General features: G+C 33.7%; 1 protein-coding gene and 1 non-coding gene across 5 annotated transcripts in view; both read left to right on the plus strand.

Moving 5' to 3' along the window:
• Positions 1-17088, plus strand: part of MON2 (MON2 homolog, regulator of endosome-to-Golgi trafficking) — a 117622-nt gene extending 100534 nt beyond the window's left edge. For all 4 annotated transcript variants that reach the window (XM_015079515.3, XM_015079517.3, XM_053226447.1 and 1 more), the window contains 5 exons: positions 2891-2951; positions 4024-4147; positions 6450-6657; positions 9317-9399; positions 15647-17088. In XM_015079515.3, the coding sequence (XP_014935001.2) occupies positions 2891-2951; positions 4024-4147; positions 6450-6657; positions 9317-9399; positions 15647-15810 (640 nt within the window). In that variant the 3' untranslated portion in view covers positions 15811-17088. The remainder of the gene's footprint in view (positions 1-2890; positions 2952-4023; positions 4148-6449; positions 6658-9316; positions 9400-15646) is intronic.
• Positions 11724-11855, plus strand: LOC113602916 (small nucleolar RNA SNORA38). The gene has a single exon (XR_003424444.1). It is a non-coding gene; the product is annotated as a small nucleolar RNA SNORA38 (small nucleolar RNA).
• Positions 17089-23864: the final 6776 nt, after the last annotated feature.

The following is a 23864-nucleotide window of genomic DNA, read 5'->3' on the forward strand; positions in this document are numbered from 1 at the left end:
ACTCTAAGACTTTGAATAACCATGCCTTTATAATGCTTAGCTTTCTTTTGTTCTTTAAGCTGTTTTGGCAAGGCAGTATAATAACAAAGAAATACAAATGAAATCAAAATTAGCTAGAAGAAAATGAAGGCTTTGGACGTCATTGAAGACTATCATAAATAAATAGTTGAAAGGAGAAAAAGAAAAAACATGATTAAAGATGAAAAACATAAAGACTGTAATCTGGTAGACACTTGAAGTTTATTAGGAGTTCATTCAATCATCCTTGGAGTACTGAAACATGGTGCTTGTCCTCTAGAATACACTTGGGCTGGGGGGGAATTCATACAAATGGTCTGTGGACCTTAAGTTAAAAATCACTAAGTACTACCCAAAAGAATTCAGATGAAACATGTTCACACAAAAACTTGTTCACTAATATTCATAGTGGTATTTGTCATAATAGCCCCCAAATGAAGACAATCCAAATGTTTATCACCTGATGAGTGGATAAAGTAAATGTGGTATGTCCACAGATTGGAATATTCAGCCATAAGAAAGGATAAAATACTGATGTATGCATGCTACAGTATAGATGAATCTTGAAGATGTTATGCTATGTGAAAGAAACCAGACACAAAAGTCCATATATTGTATGATGTCACTTATGGGGTATATCCAGAATAGGCAAATGTGTAAAGACAGAAAGTAGATTAATGGTTGCTACAGGTGGGAGAGGAGAGGATGAGGAGTGACTGGTCAAAGTACAGAATGTGTTTCAGGAGTGATGAAAATATCCTAGAATTAGAAGTGGCACAACTTTGTGCAGATGCTAAAAAGCACTGAATTATATAATTTAAAAGGTGAATTTTATAGTATATGAAATTGTATCTCATTACACTTTTTGAATGTACCATGCAGAGAGAACTGACAAAAAATACAAATCATACTTTATCAGTTATTTTATTTCAACTAAATATTTGTGAAGATAATTTTTAAAATTACCTCCATCTTAGAGAATTAAGGATCTTATATGGCCCATTTCTACCTGCAATATTCACCATCTCTACTTATAATTTATAGGTAAACTGTGTTAATTATCAGTTTTTTAGAAGCTCAACCAATTTTTTTGATATGCTCAAAGTGTTTAGTAAGGATACTAACTATAAGTTAAAAAAAATAACCATTAGTTTGAGTTTTGAGACCAGAATACTTAACCTATGCATCATCAAATAATTTCCTGATTTTTTTGATCGCTGGAATTAGGAGTGAACTTTTGAGTTTCTGACTTTGTATGCTTTCTTTCCTCATAAAATATTTTAAGATCCACTTCAGTGTTTGATACATGATCCCTGTCACATTTATATTATTACTGTCTGTTCCTAATAAGCTTTTTTTTTAATTCATAGTCAGCCCATCCTCAGTTACCTCCACCATTATCACCATTTTTTTTGTATCACTGAACACTTATATTACTTGATTATAAATTAGAATTAAACACAGCTTTTATCTCCAGAGATACAGATAGGATCTGTGAAGCTACATTAGTTGTAGCAGTTATGAAATTCCCAGCATTGGTTCCAGTTTGGGTACATGTCATTAAAATTTTTCCTGTAGTTTCCTACTAGCAGATTATAGAATTAGTCTAGGACTTGCACACCAGAATGCAAGTTTCATGCAACAGAGACTAAGTGCATCTTGTTCACAGCAGGATCTTGAACACCATCTTGCTCAAACTCAATGCTGTATATATGCTGTATATGGTACAAAGCATCTGATACTCAATAAATATTTGTTGAATGAAAAACATCTAAATCAAGTAAAGATCTGGTACCCATAACAGAGTACATGTGCACGAGTGCTTGTGTGTATTCTAATACTTATAAATAGAAAAACCAAATAATGCTAAATATAGGGCAAAAATAGCCCTAGATACAAAACTGTATATTATAACTCTAAATCTAAGATAACACTGCTTTTACATTTACAACATGAAAGAGAAGAATTTAGGCTCAAATACCAGAGAAGTTTAGGGTCAAATTGCGGCCTTGTCATTTGCTTACAGTACATTCTTGGTCATTTTACCAGCATTCAAAGCCTCAGTTTCCTCTTCTGTCAATTACATGAGAATAATACTTGCTACATGTGGTTACTCTGGAAACTTATGAAATAATACAAATTAAAGCTGTTAGTACAGTGGCTGGCTCTGTAATTTTTCGCTGTCATTACTGTAACAATCATTAACATCTTATTCTCAGCTGTTTTTAAGTAAATATTTCACTGCTTTGTAAGTTTAATACCATTTTACCACTCATTCTAATTAGGAGCCACATGGTTTAGAATTCACCTTGGTTCTCTCAGAATAACTGATTTCCATTGATCTTGCTGGAATAATTTTCTGCTTTAGAAAGTCTGAATCAGCCCTGTTTTGTTTTAGATGTTCTCTATCTTTAATGTAAAGATCTTTAATACATTATGTTTATTACAAATTAGTGATTAATGGCCAGTCTCTGAGTGAATGGGTTCAGCAGATAACCAAGACTCTTTTAAGTCACTGGCAGTGTAAGTGAATTCAGGTATCCTCACAGTAGTAATTTTTGTTGTAGCTGCAGATGATAGTAATACCCTCACTTTTTATTGTTTTTTTCATTCATAATACTGAAAGGAGTTTAATTTTACAGATTTTATTTAATTCAGGATTGGACCAAGCATTTTTTGTAGTTAAGAAATTCATGTTTGTAATTGGTATAGTCCTTATTATACTAATAACTTTAATTAAAAATACTGTTCTTTTAAATAAATGGTAATGTCTAACCTGGGTGAGAAAATAAATCCTTTTTGTCATTTGAATACTGCTCATTTCTAGGGAACATGTTACTTTTAAAAATCAAGTGTTTTATTTATTTTTTAGCATACCTCCAGATAATCTCTCTATTCAAGAATTTCAGAGAAATGAAAGTATTGACGTTGAGGTGAGGAAGCTGTTTAAAACATTTTCCTGTAACCATTTGTGCAAACCAAATAGTAGAAATGTTGAAATCATGAAATTGCTAAAAGAACAAGTAGGGTTAGTAAGTTAAGATTGAACCTAAAAGCTTTAAAACTCTCACAGAGATTAAAGGTTGGTTCTTAAAGCACTGACATGATTTCCTTTTATTTGTTAGCTTTGTGCTGTGTGTATGTTGTCTAGATCCATAGTTGTGTCCATTTAATAATTTTAAAAAATAGTTGATTCAGTAAAATCTCAGTCATTGAGCACGCATTTGAGAGTTTGTGCTACAGTTTGGCAAACCAGGTGTTTGTCGTTCAAACTAATCAATAAGTTGTTGAGAGGCTGTAGATAGAGCCTCTCAAACTCTTGAAGCACATAATGAGAGCTTGTTAAAGAATATATTTTGTTGATTATAAATTGACTTTAAAGAAGTAGTTTTTTTGGTTATAGATTTTTTTTGTTGGGGGTGGTGGTTTGATGATTTTCCTTTAAGCAGGATAAAAGAACTTCTAAGTAAATGAAGTAAATTACTTTAAAGTATATCAAAAAAGTATACGTATAAAATATTGCTTTTTGTCCATTTCTGTATTAAAACTCTTGTAAACTTTTCTTCGTTTTCATCAAAGGGCAAAATAACACATTATATATTAGAAATGAGCTATTTAACAAAAATGAATGTAATTTTCCTTTCTCTTTTGTCTCATTTATGGTTATAAAAAGTGATTTCAATCTTATTCTTAATTCTGTTTTGGATAGTTTATTTTAGCATGGATACATTTCATATAACATCAACATTTACTAAAATGGCTGCATAGTAAACAGTCTATAGTATTGACTATTTTGTAATAAATTTATTATTATTACTAAGACAAATGAGGGAAATGGACTACTCATCCTGTATGTTAACATTAAAATGTTTGTGTACTTCAAGGAAGATTCTTTAGCTGATTTTCTTTTAAAATAAAATTTAGGTTTTACTCTAGATACTGTCATTTGAGTTGGTCTCTTTCAAGAAAAACAAAATGCATTTGAGTTTGCCTCTTTTGTTCTAGGTAGTTCAGCTTATCAGCACTGAGATACTACCTTATGCCAATTTTATTCCTAAGGAATTTGTTGGTCAGATAATGACTATGCTTAATAAGGGCTCAATACATTCTCAGTCATCTTCATTTACAGGTATGTTATTTTAATGATTTATTAAAAATGTTAGTATTGAAGTACTTTGGAAGAAGCTGACTATATAAATGTTTACTCCTGTGATTATGGTAAAATGTAAACTGGAGAATGGTTAAGGTAATTTCTAAGAACATGATAGAACATTAAGCTTTCTGAGGGGAAAATGTGAATATTCTGTTAAACTGTGCTAAGGACTTTGAAGAACATTTAAATGTGTGTAGTCTGGCCACTAGATGTCTCTCATACTGCTTACTTCACAAACTACAGCACTTCTTTTTCCCAGCCCAAACAAGTTTTAAAAGTGATGTGGTTAAGTGCAGATTTAACAAAAATAATAGTCTCAGAAAAAATAATTAAATACTACTTATATTAATACAGTCAACTTTTTATTATTAAAGAGTATATAAAAATTTCTAGATACTTTTTTATAAAATGTGTGTTACAAACAATATAATCAGATGTAAATACTTTAAGCTTAATAAGGTTTACTGAGTTGCCATGTATACTTTTTCTAGCAGTTTCTGATGATACCTCTTGCCATTTATAGTATTAAATATACCAAGGTAAGGAAGGTATTTGGACATTTCTTCCAATGACTTTGCCATTGGACACAAACTTCTCAACTTTAACTTGGAGGGTTTTTTTTTTTTAACATATACATAGAAACATATGTTACATAGAAACATATGTTACATAGAAACAGGACCAGGCTTCTATAAAGACCTAGGTTCCAGGGATCAGTTTTGGTCCCCACCATTCTTAAGTATGACCTGATAGCCAAAGCTTTCAGAGAAAATCTTTCAACATGAAAGAGAAAAAACAAATAAAGAGGGAGTAAAAGAAACTGAGAGGAAACAGATAAAATTCAGAGCCATAAAAACATTACTCCAAAAAAGCACAATTATAATTAGGATGTTCAAAGAGATAAAAGATTTATATTCATGAAAAAAAATACTGTTAACAAGGAGGAATCAGAATAAGAAGGAGCTCATAGAAACTAAAAATGTGACCGCTGAAATAACAAGTCCAGTGAAGGGTTACAAGAAAATATAAGGAGGTAAACCAGGAAGTAGAGAAAGACAAAAAGTAGACAACATAAGAAGAAAGAAATAAAATGAATCCAAGGGGTCTAACATCTGACAATAGGTCTTCCAGAAAGAGAAAATAGAGCAAAGCTAACAGAGGAAATTATTAAATACATAAACTGAAGAAATCAGTCTCCAAATTAAAAATGGCCACTCAGTGACCAGAACAGTGAAAGAAAAAAGATCCACAAGAAGGCATGTTGTTAGGAAATTTCAAAATACCTGGGATAAAGAGAAGATTCTACAAGATTTCAGAAAGAAAAGAAAAAAGTCCAACACAGAAGAATTGTATCAAGAGGACATTGGACTTTTCAGTAGCAGCACCATATGCTAAAAGACGTTGATGAAGTAGTTTGAGAGTTAGAAATGGAAAGGATTTTTAAGAAGGAGTTTTAAATGTGGGCCCATTGTTGGCAGAGTATAAGTGTAGAATGGTAATTTTCAAATGTCAGCATGTATTATAATCAGCTGCAAGGGCAAGTTATTGCTGGACTGTACTCTCAGAGCTTGATTCAGTACGTATGGGGTGGGATATGAGACTGCATTTCTAACGAGTTTTCTGGTGATGTTGATGCTGCTAAGGAACAACTCTTTGAGTACCACAGTAAAGTAATGATATTTTCAGAAATGCAAGTTCTCAAAAATGTTACTTCCTATTCAGAATAGTCTTTCTGAGACATTCTAGAATGTGCTCCATGAAAACAAAGGAGTAAGCCAAGGAAATGGAAGGCATGGATCTAGGAAGTGGGGTATACAATAAGAGAATAACAACAATTCCCAGGCTATGACAAAGACTAGTTCTAGGAGATAGCGGGACAGCAGGTCTAGAGAGCAGCTAGTCCAGAATAGAGCTCAGGTCTGGCTCTAGAAAGATGTTGCTAAGAGGAAAGTAGGAAGGGAGGGAGGAAGAAGAAAGAAAAATCACAAGCTTGACCTTGTGGCAAACCATTGAAAAGTATTTTATAGTGCTGTCAAAGAGTATGAAAAAAAACAAGACAAGAAAAATACTAAGTAGAAATGATGAGAGTTGACAGTCTTGCCTTGTTTTTGATCTTGAAAGGGGGAAAATTGTTATATACATGCTGTTAGCTGGAAGGTTTTCATAGATGCTCTTCATCAGTTGAAGAATTTCCTTCTGTTCCTAGTTTGCTAAATTGTTATCATTAAGGTTATTAATTTAACTTCCTATTAACCATCAAAAGTTGTTAATTTTACAGAAGCAGAGATTGATATTCGTTTGAGAGAGGAATTTTCGAAAATGTGTTTTGAAACATTGCTCCAGTTTTCCTTCAGTAACAAAGTCACAACACCTCAAGAAGGCTATATCTCACGAATGGCCCTCTCAGTACTTTTAAAGAGGTCTCAAGATGTACTTCATCGCTATATAGAGGATGAAAGATTAAGTGGTAAATGCCCTCTTCCAAGGTATAGATTTTATTTTATAGATGAAGGGAATATGCTGTCATAGTTATTAATTTAAAAAAAAAAAAGCTTTGAGCACCAAGTTGTTTTTATAAGTGATGTGAATGTAACCTGAAGCTGTTTATACTTTTACTTATTTTATATGGTGTAAATATTTATAAGTTTTGCTGCAGATATATTAATGCATTTTATTTTGGGATGCTTTTTCAGACTCGCCATGAAGGTTAAGTAATATATGATATGTGTACCAAGTTTCCTTTTTGGATTTAAAAGAAAATTTTGAATTCTAAAATATGTTTTCTCAAGGATTTCTGGATAAGGACTTGTGGATCTGTATGAGCACATAGGTGTGGATCTCTCTAGAGAGAAAATAATTGATAAATCATACTCTGGGAACTTCCTAGTTAGTTTTACAATTTTTTTTAGATTTCTCTACAAGTCAGCTAGCATTTTAGATCTTCTTTTTATCTAGTTTGCTTACTTTAGCCCTTGTTCCTAAACTAATTCGCTTTCCACTTAGCCAAGCTGTGTCAGTGGAAGGGGCTCTAGGTCTTTCTGCTAAGCCAAAGCTAATCAAAGTTGGGATGGAAATCAGAATTCATCAAAAAATGTAATCATAAATTTGAGTTATGTCACCAATCTATTTTTTTTATGTGGGAATTAGAGTTTAAAGCAAAACAAATGAAACAAAATAATATTGGAAGATAGAGTTATCAAAGTCAGGATAGAGTTTCAAAAATCATTATGGGTCCATCTCTTGAGGTACTATTGGAGAGGTAAATCATCAGCCCCAAATCTTTGTGCACATTCTTATTTACTTATAATAAATTTTTGGAGTTAGAATTACTTGTCAAAAGATAAAAACATTTTTGGGGCGCCTGTGTGGCTCAGTCGGTTGAGCGGCCGACTTCGGCTCAGGTCATGATCTCGCGGCCCGTGAGTTCGAGCCCTGCGTCAGGCTCTGTGCTGACAGCTCAGAGCCTGGAGCCTGTTTCAGATTCTGTGTCTCCCTCTCTCTGACCCTCCCCCGTTCATGCTCTGTCTCTCTCTGCCTCAAAAATAAATAAACGTTAAAAAAAATTTTTTTTAAAAAGATAAAAACATTTTTAAAATTTCTTTTAATGTTTATTTATTTTTGAGAGACAAACTGTGAGCAGGGGGAGGGGCAGAGAGAGAGGGAGACACAGAGTCTGAAGCAGGCTCCAGACTCTGAGCTGACTGCACAGAGCCAGATGCAGGACTTGAACTCATAAACCGTGAGATCATGACCTGAGCTGAAGTCAGAGGCTTAACTGACTGAGCACTCAGGTGCCCTAAGATAAAAACATTTTTAAAGCTTTTGATATGTATTCCAAATTGCCTACCAGAAATTTCTACCAATTTACATTCTCCCAGAAGTATATAAATGTCCTTTTCTCAGTTTTTAGCATTTTAAAATTATTTGCCATTTTATGATTTATTTTATCTTTTTTAAATTTGATGAATGAAAAATAGTTACATGGTGGTTTGTTTTTTTTTAAATTACCAATGCTTAATAGTCATTTGTATTTCTGTTTTTAAGATCCACTATATTTTGAATTTCTAAAATATAAATTATACCTCCTCGTATTCAGATTTATATATAAAAACATTCCAAAGACAGGTGTAGTAATTTGGTTATGGGCATGATTGAAAATTGATTTATCATAATCTCTGAAGTATACTTGGAAAAGCAGTAATAAAGTTGCTTTGCTTGGAATATTTTTATTTACTAGATTATAACATATTATTTGACTTCAGAAAGCAGCTTTTCCTTCATTTTTCATGTTTTTAGTGTTTATTGCTTTTAAATTGAGTCTTACTTATAGTTGTCCTATAAAGTATTGTATTGTATCATCCTGTGTTTGATGCAGTATCATTACATTATTTTCTAAACTACATTGCAACACAGTAACTTCTTCTATGCTTACAAAGGGAGGCTTGAAATAGTACTCTGTCATAGTATTAGAAAAATTTTTTCTGCAGAATGAAAACACAGATTGGTGTCAGCAATGAGGGGAAAGGGAGGAAACTATGTAGGGATAAAGAAGGGAATGAAGCTACTCTTGTTCATCCTTTACTCCCAAGTTCATTCTTCATTACTGATGTCTCCAAATAGGAGACACCTTAGGATTAGTTTTGAGCATGTTTCTTTTTGTTGTATTAGAAAATCAAACAAGTACTATTATAATTTTAAATGTTCCTTTAACAGCATGATAAAATATGTGCCAGGAGGTAATAGTGGTTTTTATTTCCATTTAAGCTTTGGCAAATCCCTTTTGGTGCTAAGTAGTTAAAAAGGAAAAAAAACCATTTTTGTAGAGAAGCCTTAAAAGCATATATTATAAAATGTCTTAATGTTAAATAATTATATGAAATATTTTACAATTATCTTACAAATTTAGATTTGCCTAAATAGTTTGCCTCCCCCTCCCTTTGAAATTGATAACTTATGGTAAAAATAACTATAAATCTTATTTGCATGCTGAAGTATATGTTAATAAAATAATTTAATAAGAATTTAAAACTAAAATTAACTTTGTATTGTGTTCAGTATTTTTCCAAAATATATCTATTTGTATAAACCTAGTGGCATGGCATATCTTAAAATCATGATGGAAATAATTTCCCATCTGTTTTTTAGGCAACAAGTAACAGAAATTATATTTGTTTTAAAAGCAGTCAGTACTCTCATTGATTCACTTAAGAAAACTCAGCCTGAGAATGGTAAGTGCTTAGAAACTCAGTTATTCTAAACTCATAACATTTATGTTCTATTTCTGATGTACTTTTCTATTATTAAGTTAACTGAATTTTAGGAACATAACAACTATTAGACTTCCTTTTTCCCAGTCCTTATGACAGCAAAGCATCAAGTCCATTAGGATGTCAATTAAGTAAATGTTTTAGCTTCTTAATATTAAACAACAGTTTGGCTTTTTTTTTTTTTTTTTTTTATTTAACTAAGTTGGTCTGAAGTTAGGGTGTTGCATGGATAATTAGTATTTCGTATAAGTTTAATGTGGAGCATCACTGAGTTTTGGGTGGGCGTAGCCTTCATCCTGCATGTGTACTGAATTATGGTATAAGTATAAACTGTTCAACTTTGAATCATTTTATAGCCTTATCTCATTTGTTTCCCCTTTCTGTTACTCATCTCTCTTCTCTCCGTTCTTTACATTGTTGCTAGAAATGATTTTTCCAAAAGTGCAGCTTTGATCATTCATTTTCCCATCCTTGTAAAACAAAACAAAAAATTTTCATGTACCATTACCTACCAAATGCAGAGAGTACTATTGTCAGCCTCTATTAGGTTTATGCTTTATTTCCACTAGATTTCACGTATCCTGTTTCCCACCAAACTAAAATTTTGTCTACCCAAGTTTTTCTAACCTTTTGCTTATTTCATTCTCCTACCTATGTCTACCTAGTTCAAATACCACTCCACTTTTTAACCTTGTTTTTTAATCTTTAGTGGTGAATGATTTCTCTTTTCATTGAACTCGTAGCTAGTTTATGTGTACCTTTGTCCGAAGGTACTCTATATGTATTACTGTTACACATATAGATGAATCAGTCACTTCCCTTAACTTGTAAACTTCTTGAGAGGCTTTTTGGGCCATATTTTGTTCTATTTGAATCCTCTACAGCATTGCTACTCAGAGTGGTTTGTTTGAGGATAGGATAAAGAGCTGGCATATTTGTGTCACTAAACACAGTGGTTTAGTTGACATTTTTTATACAACAAGAGTTTGTTAAAGAAGGAAGTGTGTTGATTTACATTCTGGCCCAAGCACATTAGCAGACTGGCACTTTACGCAGCATTACTTTTAATACCCAAGAAGAAGATTCCTAATAAATGCCTAATAAATGAATCATAGGATATTTGTTCCTGGCAATTATTATGTAATAAAAGTAAAGACATATTTTTCATTTTCAAAATTTACCCACTAGTACTTTGGCCTAGAAAGAGTGAGTATTTTACTAAACCTTAAGGAGTAATAGATTTGTACTTACTCAATACAAAGTGAGGGGGGGTGGAATTTGGTGGGTTTTTTTTTTTTTTTTAATCTTTCTTTATTTTTGAGAGAAAGACAGAGTGTGAGCAGGGGAGGGGCAGAGAGAGAGAGGGAGACACAGAATCTGAAGCAGGCTCCAAGCCCTGAGCTGTCAGCACAGAGCCCAACGCGGGGCTCAAACTCAAAAACTGAGATCATGACCTGAGCCGAAGTTGGCCGATCAACCGACAGAGCCACCCAGGCGCCCCGGGAAGGGTGGAATTTGTAAGAAAATTTTTGGAGCAATATCTTGACTTCATCCCTTCAAATTCAAATTTGAGTTCTCATCAAAAATGTTCTGGTTGATATTTTAGAGAGAGAAGTCATGCATTAACTTCCTAGTGACCAGTAAAATCTTTATTAGATCATAGGATAGAATTGGATTCTTAATTCAAGTCCAAAATATATTTTAGACTTAAACAGGAAATTCTCCAATTCCCATGTTATTGCTATAGTATATTAAATATAACCAGTATATTTCAGTGCATAGTCCTTGCATTATTTTGTAGAATTTTTAGACAGCTGTCAAGAATTTAACCAAAATTTGTATAAAGGAAGAAGGGAAGAAAAACTCAGTAACTTTTTTTTTTTTCATAGCTAGTGGGCCAAGAATAGGGCAGTGTAGTAATGGTAAATGATTTAACTTACTGTTAAAAATTGTCTAAGAGAGTTTGAATTGTGGCTCTGGATATATGAAGTGAAATTTTAAATTAAATGTAACCATAAATGAAGATGATATTGTAACATATTAGAAAGCTATGATAAGCTTCATTAAGAAACAGGAAAAAAAGAAGATAACTAAGAAAAAGCCAAGCCTTTCCAGTGGAAATATGTTGGATTGCTCGTTGCCAGTCCAAAATTGTTTAAAACATTAGTCATTTGTGTTAGGGTTTTCTAGTGAGAGAGGAGGCATTTTTTGGACTTATTTTTAATTTGGGGGAATTTTGTTTTTATCATTTTACTTGATCTTTACTTTAAAATTTGTATAGGTAACCCTCCTACAAAGGCATGTCTGTAGTTCCCTGTCTTTGGACATGTAAGAATTGGAGGAAAAGAAATGTAGACTTGGAGAAGTCTGGGGCCAGCTTGCTCCATTGCAGGCTCCAGATCAACCATCCAACAGAGAGAGAGAGAGAGAGAGAGAGAGGGAGAAAATAGAATTTGAATAGCTAGTAACCACATACACATGTTTCAAAAATTCAAAAATATACAGGGAAAAGTTTTGAGATAGCTTTATCCTATTTTATATCTGCCTAGTTCTTACCTCGCCATAGGTAACCATTTAACCATTTTTATTAGTTTGTGGATCTTTCCATGAGTTTATTATATAAATACAATATAAATATACTCCAGTATTCGCCCAGTTTTAAACATAAATGAATATGCATAGTAGCCCCATATTATACCTACTGTCCTGAATACTCTTTATTTTTCTCTGCTTCATAAAATTTGGAGATACTTCCATATCAATACATACAGCTTTTTCATTCCTTTTGATAGGTAAGCCCAAGATCTGTAGTGGGATTTTTTTTTTTTTAATTCATTTCTTTACTTTGGGAGAAAACACAGGTGGGGGAGGGGCAGAGAGCAAAAGAGAGAGAGACAGAGAATCCTATGCCAGCACAGAGCCCGATGCATAGCTCCAACCCACGAACCATGAGATCATGACCTGAGCTGAAGTTGGATGCTCAACTGACTGAGCCATCCAGGCACCCCATATGTATGGTAGATTTTAAAAACTATATTTTAAGAAATTTGAAGAGCCTTCCCTGAGTTTAGGATGTGATCTTAAACAGTGTATTTTTAAAATTTTTTTTTTTTTTACATTTATTTATTTTTGAGACAGAATGTGAGCAGGGGAGGGGCAGAGAGAGAGAGAGAGAGAGAGAGAGAGAGGGAGACACAGAATCCGAAACAGGCTTCAGGCTCCGAGCTGTCAGCACAGAGCCTGATGTAGGGCTTGAACCCACAAACCATGAGATCATGACCGGAGCCGAAGTTGGATGCCCAGTCGGCTGAGCCACCCAGGGGCCCCCTTAAACAGCATATTTTTTTATTTTCCAGAAGTAAACCAAGAATTAATTTTGTCAGTTGACTCTCCACCTGGGGCAATCTAAATAGGTTTCAATCTGTGCAACCTTTTTTTTTTCCCCAGTTTTTCTGTTGTTGCAAAATACACATAAAATATTTATCTTCAGCCATTTTTAAGTGTATAGTTCAGTGGTATTAATTAATTTCATAATAGTGTGCAACCATCACCATGATCTATCTCCATAACTCTTTTTATCTTGTAACTGAAACTCGACACTCATTAAACAATAACTCCTTATTCCCCGCTCCTCCTAGCTTCTGACACCACCATTCTATTTTCTATTACTATGACTTTGCTCTTGGTATCTCATATAAGTTGAGTCATAAAATACTTGTCTTTTTGTGACTGGCTTTATTGCTTAGTATAATGTCATTGAGTTTCATTCATATTGTAGCATATTGGAGAATTTCCTTTTTAAGGCTAAATAATATTCCATTGTGGGGTGTGTGTGTGTGTGTGTGTGTGTGTGTGTGTGTGTGTGTGTCTCATATTTTCCTTATCCATTCATCCATTGGTAGACACTTGGGTTAATTCCACATTTTAGCTATTGCGAATAATGCTGCTATGAATGTGTGTACAGGAATCTCTTCAAGACCCTGCTTTGTTCTTTTGAGTATATACCCAGAAGTAGAATTGCTGGATCATATGGTAGTTCTATTTTTTGTTTTTTGAGGAACCACTGTATTATTTTCCACAGTGGCTATACCATTTTACATTACAACCATCAGTGAACGAAGCTTCTAATTTCTCTACATCTGCACAAATACTTGTGTTTTTTTAAATTTTTTGTTTTGATAGTAGCCATTTTAATCAGTATGAGTTGGTATCTCATTGTAGTTTTGATTTGCATTTCCCTTATGTTGGCGATGTTGAGCATCTTTTCGTGTACATTATTGGCCATTTGTATACATTATTGGCCATTTGTATATCTCCTTTGGAGAAATGCCTATTCAAGTCCCTTGCCATTTTTTGAATTGAGTTGTTTTTTGTTGTTGTTGAAGTCCCTTTGTTTACACCTCTATGATCAGAAGCAGCGATCAGAGCACAGATACCCAATATTTGGAGGATGTGGTCTTTTTGCCCACTGTGGCCTGCTGCAGGCAAGCTGCTCCAGGAACACGTGCACAGCTGCCTACCACATGGCTAGGGGTGAGGGATGGGTAGCTGCTACTGTGCTAAGAGCTGAAATTGACCAAAATTAACCACAATATACTATCCAAGTCTACCTCTGGAAGTTGCAAGCCTTCAGTAGACTCCAGAGTTCCAAAATAGTTGTATCAAGCCGATTCTGCCAATACAATTGTTGTCTAGGTGGGTAGACAGATTCCAGGTACTTCCTCTCTGCCATTCTTCCAGAATCCTCTCTGTGCAATCTTTTGTTAAATGATTAGTGGAAAGTTTCATAGAAGACAGCTGGAGCAGACTGTTTAAAACTTCTCTTTAAACTGTTTGTTTTCTGTTAAGCAAGGAAAATTCTTTTTACAAATGAGATCTCTTATGGATTCCCAAGATATAAAACAGATAAAAACAGCACTGGCCTGAGTCCCTCCTTCACCATTACGCATCCACTCCCCTCCCTTTTTCTTTTTCCCATTTCCAGTCTGAGGAAGCCTCTGTTTGGGTAAAGAAGGGATTGCATGAACAGTTCAGCATTTCCCAAGATTTGTACTCAGGAATGAATATTAATGATGATGAGTGATGTCAGTAGATATTGAATGTAAAAAAATCCCATAATCAAATTAATTTTGGAAATCCTGGATTAGATAAAGTTAAGCCTCTTTTTTACTGCAAGTTTTTAATAAATTCCTGTGAATTATTCCTATCTTCCCCAAAAGGAAGATAATATATACAACTTGTGCCAAACTTCCCTGGTCATTGTTTTTATAAGAAGTATTTTGAAGAATACTAGTGTAAGAAATGCATTCCTTTATTCTCCAACAGAAGCTGAGATAAAGAGAATTGGAGTGAAAAATAGAATCAAAGTTCCTTGTGTATAATATAGTATCTTTCTTTTATGCTAGACTGCCTCCTAGATTTGAGACTTGTTTCATAGTGTCGTATACATATACTGTGTAACAAAATCTGTCAGCTGGTTTTGTTGCGTATTGCACGCTCAGCAATATGCACAGCATTTACAGAAAAATAGACATGTAATATGTGATCTCAGAGTATAAGGAAATTATAAACTAAATGGGATGTAACACTTTTTCCCATTCACCAAATAGTGTTCAACTGTACTACTTGTTGGTGATAGTGGAGAGGAACACGGACGTGTCTCTTCACACTGAAGTTTAAATATAGTGATATCTGTTAAAGATTAGGAAGCAGTACAAGAGAAGAGTGGATCTTTGGTCACTTGAAACTAAAATTAGTATCAAGGACATTACTGGGGAAACCATTTGAATATTTATATTTTTAGCATACAACTGCATAAGAAATTGAGTTGTTTTCTAATTCTAATTCTTCTTGAAATATGCACTACATTGTCTGGCACTTACACTGAAAATGACAGAAGTTTGAATTCCAAGTTACTTTGTTAGCTTCCAAGGCCTTCACAAATTGAAGTATCATTTAAAATGGACTTTAGCACATTCCTTGGTATGGATGACTCTGTACTCTGACCATATGTTTCCCCCTCATATCTTATTCGATCTATCGGGAAGTCTTCCAAAGATTTAAAAAGAAAAGGGTATAAGCTTGTGGAATCTCCATATTGGGGGATTTTTTTCTTTGCCTTGTATTTAAAGAATTGTGTTATGTTAATTGGATAATCTCTGCTATTTAAATACACATGTTTTTGAGATTTTATACTTTTTAATTGCAGTTGATGGAAATACCTGGGCACAAGTGATTGCTTTATACCCAACTCTAGTCGAATGCATCACCTGCTCGTCTGCAGAAGTCTGCTCTGCACTTAAAGAGGCACTCGTTCCTTTTAAGGATTTCATGCAGCCACCAGCATCCAAAGTTCAAAATGGAGAATCTTGACCAGCTATAATAATTTTAAAGAAGAAAGATTATCTAAAGACTGTTTGATCTTCAGTGAGTCTTCTATGAGAAGGACATTTCTTACTACCAATAATTCTTGGCAGCTGTTGTTCGCCTCCTTTAAATTGTACTTACCTGAGTTCAGTAATTCATATTACAAGCTTACATGTCAACAAAGGCTCCTGAGTGAGCAGCGGTGGAAGCCTTTAGTAGGTTAAACTGATGGAGAGTTAGTTAATACTGCAACATACCTGCTACTGTATCTTCAGTTGGTGATTTAAAAGTGAGCTTATGTACAGTTTGTGGTGTATGTGTTAATGATGTACTTTTTAAAAAGAAAGAAAAGATATTTCATTCAGTCAGATTTATTAGGCTGGTGTTTTTGCACCCTTTTTCAAGTACAAATTGTACTAAAATTTTATGCAAGATGGTACTGTAACATTCCATATTATCTATAACCAGCCTTTGTAAACAAAGGGAACTGATAAACGTGTGTATAATAAATGGTACAGTTCTGTATAAAATAGTTGCATTTATTATTTAAATTTTTAAAATATTGATAATGTTAAATGCTTGAAGCTGTATTTATTAATACAAAATTGTTTGCTTTCATTTTTACTTATAATTTGCCTTCTTAAGCGGCAGGTATGCTTACCATATGATCATGCAGTTATCTTTAGTGCTTATTTTAAATGTATTTACTAGTGACTATTAAACATCTGACCAGAAAGGTCATGTGAACACAGCAGCAAATAGTTTATGATTTGCTGATTTTGCAACTTTGAAGTATAGTTATTAGCTTAATACATTGGGATATATTGTAGCATTCTGACTCCGTCATACCTCATTTCTTTAAATATCTTTCCCAGCTTTCACGTGAGTCTGTTTTTATATTTGGTGTTTGGATTTTAAAGACTTTTCATATTATATTTCTACTGATTTTCTTTTTCTCACTGACTAAGCATTTATCACTGTCTTTGAATTATGATCCAGGCAAGATGATTCCAGATTTCCTAAATTTTGCCTGTGAAGTTTTGTTCATTGCAGTGCTTCATTTTGTAATGTCTTCTCAAGAAAAAAAATAACTATGCCAACCCATAAATATAAAATGTGTGTGTGTTCTAAAACAATGAGAAGTGTATTTTTGGAGACAGTGAAGCATTTAGAAGTACAGTAAACTTTCTGTCATGGAGTGAATTGCTAATTTTGTTTCACTTTTCTATCTTAGTGAAGAAGAAAAATGCTCTTGAGTACATTACTTGTTTCTTAAAAAACTAACCTAGCTTACTGTATTTTTTATTTAATGGATTGTGGTATTATCATATTAGTTACATTTGCATAAACATTTATGTGAAGACACAAAGATGTTTAAAACAATGATTAAGAAATCATAATGGTTTCAGTATTATGTTAGTGTGCTGGAAGTCCTTTGATTTTAATAGAATTTATACATTGCAGCCTCTCCAGAATAATTATAAAACTAGGAGAAGATATTAGAATTGAGTAATGAATGAGATACAATTTTGAGGCTGTTGTAATTGTGAAATTATTTAATTTGCACTATTATCTGTAAACATGGTAAGCTTTTATCAAGGAGATATTATTTTTATTTACATGAATTAATGAATTTCTATTTTATAATTTCACCTAAAATTAGGGTAAATTAATATGGCATTTCATAGATTCTGTCTTCAGCATTTTCCTTAAAGTTGTAAAAAAGAAAATACCAAGCTGTGTATTCAGTTTATTTCCTATTTTTGGATATGTTACATTGGGAGTTAGAAAGATCTGCGTATCATTGATAAAGTACTGAAATAGACTAACAAGGGTAGTGTGCCAGTTAAGTAACATGTTAAAAATATTGCCATGAATTTACCTGAAGTGAAAATGTTTATTCCTGAGAAATAATCGATTGATTGCAATCATAAAAGTTATTCTCCAGTGAAAGTTAAATACAAATCAAAGGTATACAGCATACATTTATATAAGTTGAGTAGTTTTAGTTAATATCGTATTAGCCTTCAATACCAGGACCATTCCCTATAGAGCAAAAAGCATTGAATGTGTTGATACCATAGAATATGGTAATCGGTGCCAGTCTTAGTGACAAGCAAAGTGGGCTGCCCGCTTGGTGGTATAATTTGACAGGTTTTTTTCCTCCCAGAATATCTCCTGCCACCCCAGGGGTCACTATCAGCAGTTCATCCCTTGAGTCACACATTCCTCTTAGTCTGCATTTTCTAAGATATCCTGGTCCCTGGGGAGGTTAACACCGTGAGTGCCCTTGTCTTGTTGGTGTGAATTGGGTTCTGTAGTGACCAGAAGAACTGGGCTGTGTGAGATTACTAGATAGTATGACATTAAAAAAGGAAGTTCTCAAGGCTAATATCACTTTACAGCATAGCTGATACTATGACTAGTCCTTGAAGCATTAGTAATAATGTTCTTTGGAACACATATTATAAATACCATGAGTTTTAAGCCTAATATCATTTTTTTTTTCACTGACCATGCCTTTCTTAATATAGATTGTCAGAGGGTAGGTATAATCCAACATCAGATTATAGTCCTTCCATAACTTTTTTCCATTATAAAAGAAACAAACAAATTTTCAACTTGAATAGCTTACTTTTTATTTTCCTACAATCCTACCACTGCCAAAAAGGAAAAGAAAATAGGTAATTTTGTAGTGTCTCATTTAGTATTTCTGTATAACTGGTGTTAAAATTTTGTTAGTTTTACTGAATAAGTAACACTTATTAGGAGCCTGTAGGGGCTAAAAGAAAAACGCATGAAAGTCTGGCCAAGAGAAAACCACTTTCACTTGCTTTCATTTTTTTAAATTCTTTTTAATGTTTTTATTTATTTTTGAGAGAGAGAGACAGAGCACAAGAAGGGGAGGGGCAGAGAGAGAGGGAGACACATAATCTGAAGCAAACTCCAGGCTCCAACTGTCAGCACTGAGCTGGAAGCAGGGCCCAAGATCATGATCCTGAAGCGGGGCCCAAAATCATGAAGATCGTGACCTGAGCTGAAATTGGACGCTTAACCAACTGAGCCACCCAGGCGCCCCATCACTTGCTTTCGTTTTTAATTTTATTGTATTGATAGCTATGTTGTTTCTTTCCTGTTTCCCCCCTATTCTTCCTATAATCCTTAAGTTATATTTAGCACCAGAAGGAAGAGATGAACAATTTACACATGTATTTTATTCCAAAGAGTAACACTCATTTAAATTAATTCTATAACAAGCCAGTAACAACTAGGTTGTCTTTTCTCACTGTAACCTTAGAGTAAGTATTTTGCTTATTGTCACAGTTTGGTAGCACTAGTCCCAGGTGACCCTAAGGCCAAAGGATCAGTTGTGAAACTGAGGGTGTGGGGCGCCTAGCTGGCTCAGTAGGAAGAGCATGGAATTCTCAATCTCAGGGTTGTGAGTTCAAGCCCCACATTGGGTGTAGAGGTTACTTAAAGTGAGGATGAAACAGCATGGTGTAGAAAACAACACAAAAGTATTAATGAGGTTGTCATTTTTATACTCGTGTTACTGAAAAACAGTTTATTATACAGTGACCTAATATAACATAGTCTTCCCAAATGTACAATAATTCAGATAGGCAGCCAAATCCTCAAGAGACTACCATAGGTGATAGTATAAGTACTATCTTATAAGTATCTACTATACTATAAGTAGAATGCTCTCAGGAACCCACCTGCCTGTGATTGCTGTACAATTTAATGGTGATTTAGAAGCCATAGATATAATGTCCAGGCCAGGACATTTTATTTTTATTTTATTTTATTTTATTTTATTTTATTTTATTTTATTTTTTTAATTAAAACTACCATGGATGTGGACAAAAATAGTCTTATGAAAGTATTGCTAGCAGCCTAGTGTGTCCTTTAGATGTCTACAGATTAGGTTTGACATTATGGCAGATATGCTGACCTTGTATAAACTACCACATTTCACTGTGCTTCATGTTGCTGAGTTGTATATCAGAGTGCATTTTACTTTTTTTTTTTAATTATTGTTGATGATAACAGGTGTTCATACTACAGTGTGTTAGTGATTTTTGTATTATGGGAAAACAGTTTTTAATACTTCAAAATCACTTAAATTGCATTTTTTGTATCTGATAAGTAGAGTAGTGCTTTCAATTTGAAATTTTTTATGGATTGGGAAAGAAAGTCTTTGTATCTTGATTTATGTAAAAACTATTTCATAGAAGTTAGGTAAATACCAATTTCTTACAAATCTAGTTAATTCATTTTGAGTGCACTAATAGTGTTGGCTCTCTTTAAAGGAGCTCCCAGTGAGTCCTCTTGTGAATATAAACACTCTTAGTAATCTTGACTTAGTTACCTTTAGGCATGTGTAAAGGGGCGCCTGGCTGGCTCAGTTTATAGAGCACACGACTCTTGATCTCAGAGTCCTGAGTTTGTGCCCCATGTTGGGCATAGAGTTTACTTAAAAATAAAAAACAACAATAACAAAACAATCCAGTAAATCATAACTTGAGGCACGTGAACTTTTCAAGGCTTCTATTATCATCTGTAAAGCACAGATGATAATGAGTTACTAATTCTTTGGAGAAAAATAATACATGGTTTGAACTTAGATTTGATTTCATAATGATATTGTTAGGTTAACTATTAAAATTGTTTGATAAATGTATTACTCTATAATAAATTTGACTATATATTTTTCTCTCGTTTTCTCCTGCATCACTTTCTTTCCTTCTCTTTCCCTTTCTTTAAAAAATTCTGTTTACCTTATCTTCTTTTTTAATACATTCTCCCCAGTTTTTCTATTTTTCATTCCTCTTTTATTTTCTGCCTCTTCTGTTCCAGCTCTTCCTTTAATTTCACCTATACTTTGTTCAAAAGAAGCAGAGCTATTAGTGGTAGCACCACTGCCAACTGCCTTTTTATTAAACGATATTCTGGAAATACCTTCTGCTTTGGCCACTGTTGCATTTTTGCAAAGGTGAAGTCTCCCTGCTATTTCAAAATAGCTGAACAAGTTCTAGTAATGACTGTAGCTTCTACTATCTTTCTGAAACCACAGGGTTCAGCAGCCAGGATGCTCACAAATGGGATTGCTATGAATACGATGAATTCAGCTAAACCTGGAACAATCATGTCTTTTCTGTTACATGGAGAGAGATTATACCACTTTTCTGAAAGAGAGTTTTTAAAATCTGTTTAAATGAGGTTTTAAAAAATTATTTGGTTTCTTTTGGAGAGGGCTTTTTCTTTGTTTTTGGAGGCAAATGCTTTGAACTATTTTAGATTTATGTTATCTAAATATTATTTATTTACTTTCAAAAAAACTTGAGGCCGCATGTTGCCCATATATTTCAGCTGTTTCTAATTTTCTGTGGCAAAACAGTATTCTTCAGAGAAGAGCCACAGCGTTACAGTACTCCTCTCCAAGTCTTTATAGAGTATATTTGGTATCCCTGTGCTTAGTGCTTACAGTGACACAGAGGTCAGTTGAAACATTCTTAATTACATTTTAGGATTGATTCTAATCCCTCATGTAAGAAAAAAAAAATTATTTTACCTTTGAATTCCGAGATCATTTCCAGTTGCTGCAAATGTAGTTATATCGAGTTTTATTTTAAACTAACATTCAATAGAGTGCAACCAGGGGAAGATCTGCTAAACCACGGCATTATTAGGAAACTGTTGCAATATAGTAACTCATTTCTGTGAAGTCTTACTAGATGGGAGAAAAATGCCAAGATTGTAATATTGCAATCTTATTCTTTTTATCTAGAAAAATCAAATAAAATATTAGGCTTCAGACCCAACTGTGCAAATTGCATTTGCTTTCCAGCTTTTACTACCTCTGTGTCATAATTTTAACACATAACATACAACTCCTGTCTCTTAAGGCAGTTACCATATGGTGTTTATGTCAGACTGGATATATTTATCTAATTTTGTGAGATTCTTTTTTAGCTCCCAACACAGTTCTTGAAAGTAATACCGCTGTTGTTACACTTTCTCCTTACAATTTTTATGTTGTTGAGACGTATCAGTTATGTATTATAATCATGAAGTCTCTTGGCCTCAAACCCAAGTTTTCTTTGTGGCCTAGGATATATTTTTCACAAAAACTGCATAGTTATAGCTGTGATTACATAGATTTTTAATTTGCTTTACAGTTACCACTCAGCACGATTCTAGGTTTTTTAATTATGTTCCAGCACTACTAGTTTTCTCAGGGTAACTTAAAATCATAACTACTTTCAGAATTTACTTTCAGATCTTGCAAATGTTTCATTTTTTTCGTTAATGTACTTTGTGTTTGCTTTCTCATCCCCAATAGGTTCAACACTTTAGAGACACCCCATGTAATTGACTCTGGTTAAAGACTTCATAAGTAATGATTCAATATGTTTAGGATGGCTTACATATATGGTCATTTTGGAAAAACTTTCATAGAATAATGGAGATGTGTTTTGAGAGCTTTGTTGAAACTATTAATATGTAAAACAAAAATTAAAAGAATATCTAGTCAGAAGAACATTATGAAGTATCTCTCAGCAGTTTGGAAAGAAAACAGATGTAGAACTTTGTGTAAAAATTCTAGGTCAAGTGAAAAACAACCCTTATGTAGTTTAAACTCTTTTAATCTTTTGTTTTGTATATTTATGTTTAATTTAGTGAGGCTAATCTTGAAATGGCCTATCTATAGCAATGTCAGACTATTCCTCTACTTCTCAAAGAAAAATAGTTTGTTTTAAAGTTTCTTTTTTGAGAACCTGAGTTGTGTGATAAGTGTATGATACTGAAAAATGCCTACATAGTACTTACAGCAATTAGGTATAATACATTTTCTAATTTCTCTTAATCATCATTTCTGGAGTACCTCGTATATGTCAGCCAGGGCTTTACCTATAATTCCTTTTAATCGTCACAGCACTCCTACAAGGAAGGTTTTATATATTACACTCCTTTTACAGAGGAGGAAGTCAGGGTTTAAAGGCTGAAGTGACTTGCCTAAAGACATAGTCTGTGCATTAGCATGTCCTGCTTCAAACGCAGTTTTCTTCCACTACAACATGCTAGTTGCACAGCTTACAAAAAATATTCTCCATTAAAATTCAAGCCTTACTAAAATAAATCTAAAATACTTTTTAGGCAATTACTATTTCTGTGGATAGGAATTGGGATGTAACAAAGAACTTGAAATAGTGTGAAAAAAGATTTGCCTAATGGCTATGACCTCCAGAGCTGCGTTGGACTTTTATTATTGTACGGGACAGTTTAGAACATCTTACTGATTTGTAGTTTGTTATAAGAGGTTTCATTATAGTGATGAAGAGCCCAGAGTGTGGGGTCAGACTCTAGTTCAAATCCCTGCTCTGTTGTTTACTAGTGTGTGATGTTGGGCAAGTTAATTAATGTTTTGTTTTTCTCATCTGTAAAATGGATTTAACAGTGGTGTTTAACTCGTAGGAGTTGCTTATTAGGATTTAAAAAGGAGTGTTGTAGGGGCGCCAGGGTGGCTCAATGATTGAGTGTCTGACTCTTGGTTTCGGCTCAGGTCATGATTTCATGGTTTGTGGGTTCGAGCCATGGGTCAGGTTCTAGCTGACAGTGTGGAGCCTGCTTGGGATTCTCTCTCCCCCACTCTCTCTATCCCTCCCCCACTATCTTTCTCTCAAAAATAAATAAACTTTGTATTTTAAGAGAGTACTGTAAAGCACTGTCCCTGGCACCTAGGTCAATGTTATATAAATTAAATATGCTTTTGATACACAACATTCCAAGAAATGAGTAGAAAACCCATGCCTTCTCACAAGACCCCTTTTTTTGCCTTTTATTGGACAACCACTGTGTATTAAGAACTACTGTGTGCTCATATCTGTGTCCTTGCTATATGCACAAAGTCATTGGAAGCTCTCAGGTGCTTATAGGTACTTGAGGAAACCACATACATAAAATAATACAAGACCATATATGAAGTACTTGTGTCCATGATATTTTAGTTCCTTTTATTTGTTAGGCATTAGGTTAGTCTCTGCCCTCATGGAATT

This window comes from Acinonyx jubatus, chromosome B4, assembly GCF_027475565.1.
Source record: "Acinonyx jubatus isolate Ajub_Pintada_27869175 chromosome B4, VMU_Ajub_asm_v1.0, whole genome shotgun sequence".
Taxonomy (NCBI): domain Eukaryota; kingdom Metazoa; phylum Chordata; class Mammalia; order Carnivora; family Felidae; genus Acinonyx; species Acinonyx jubatus.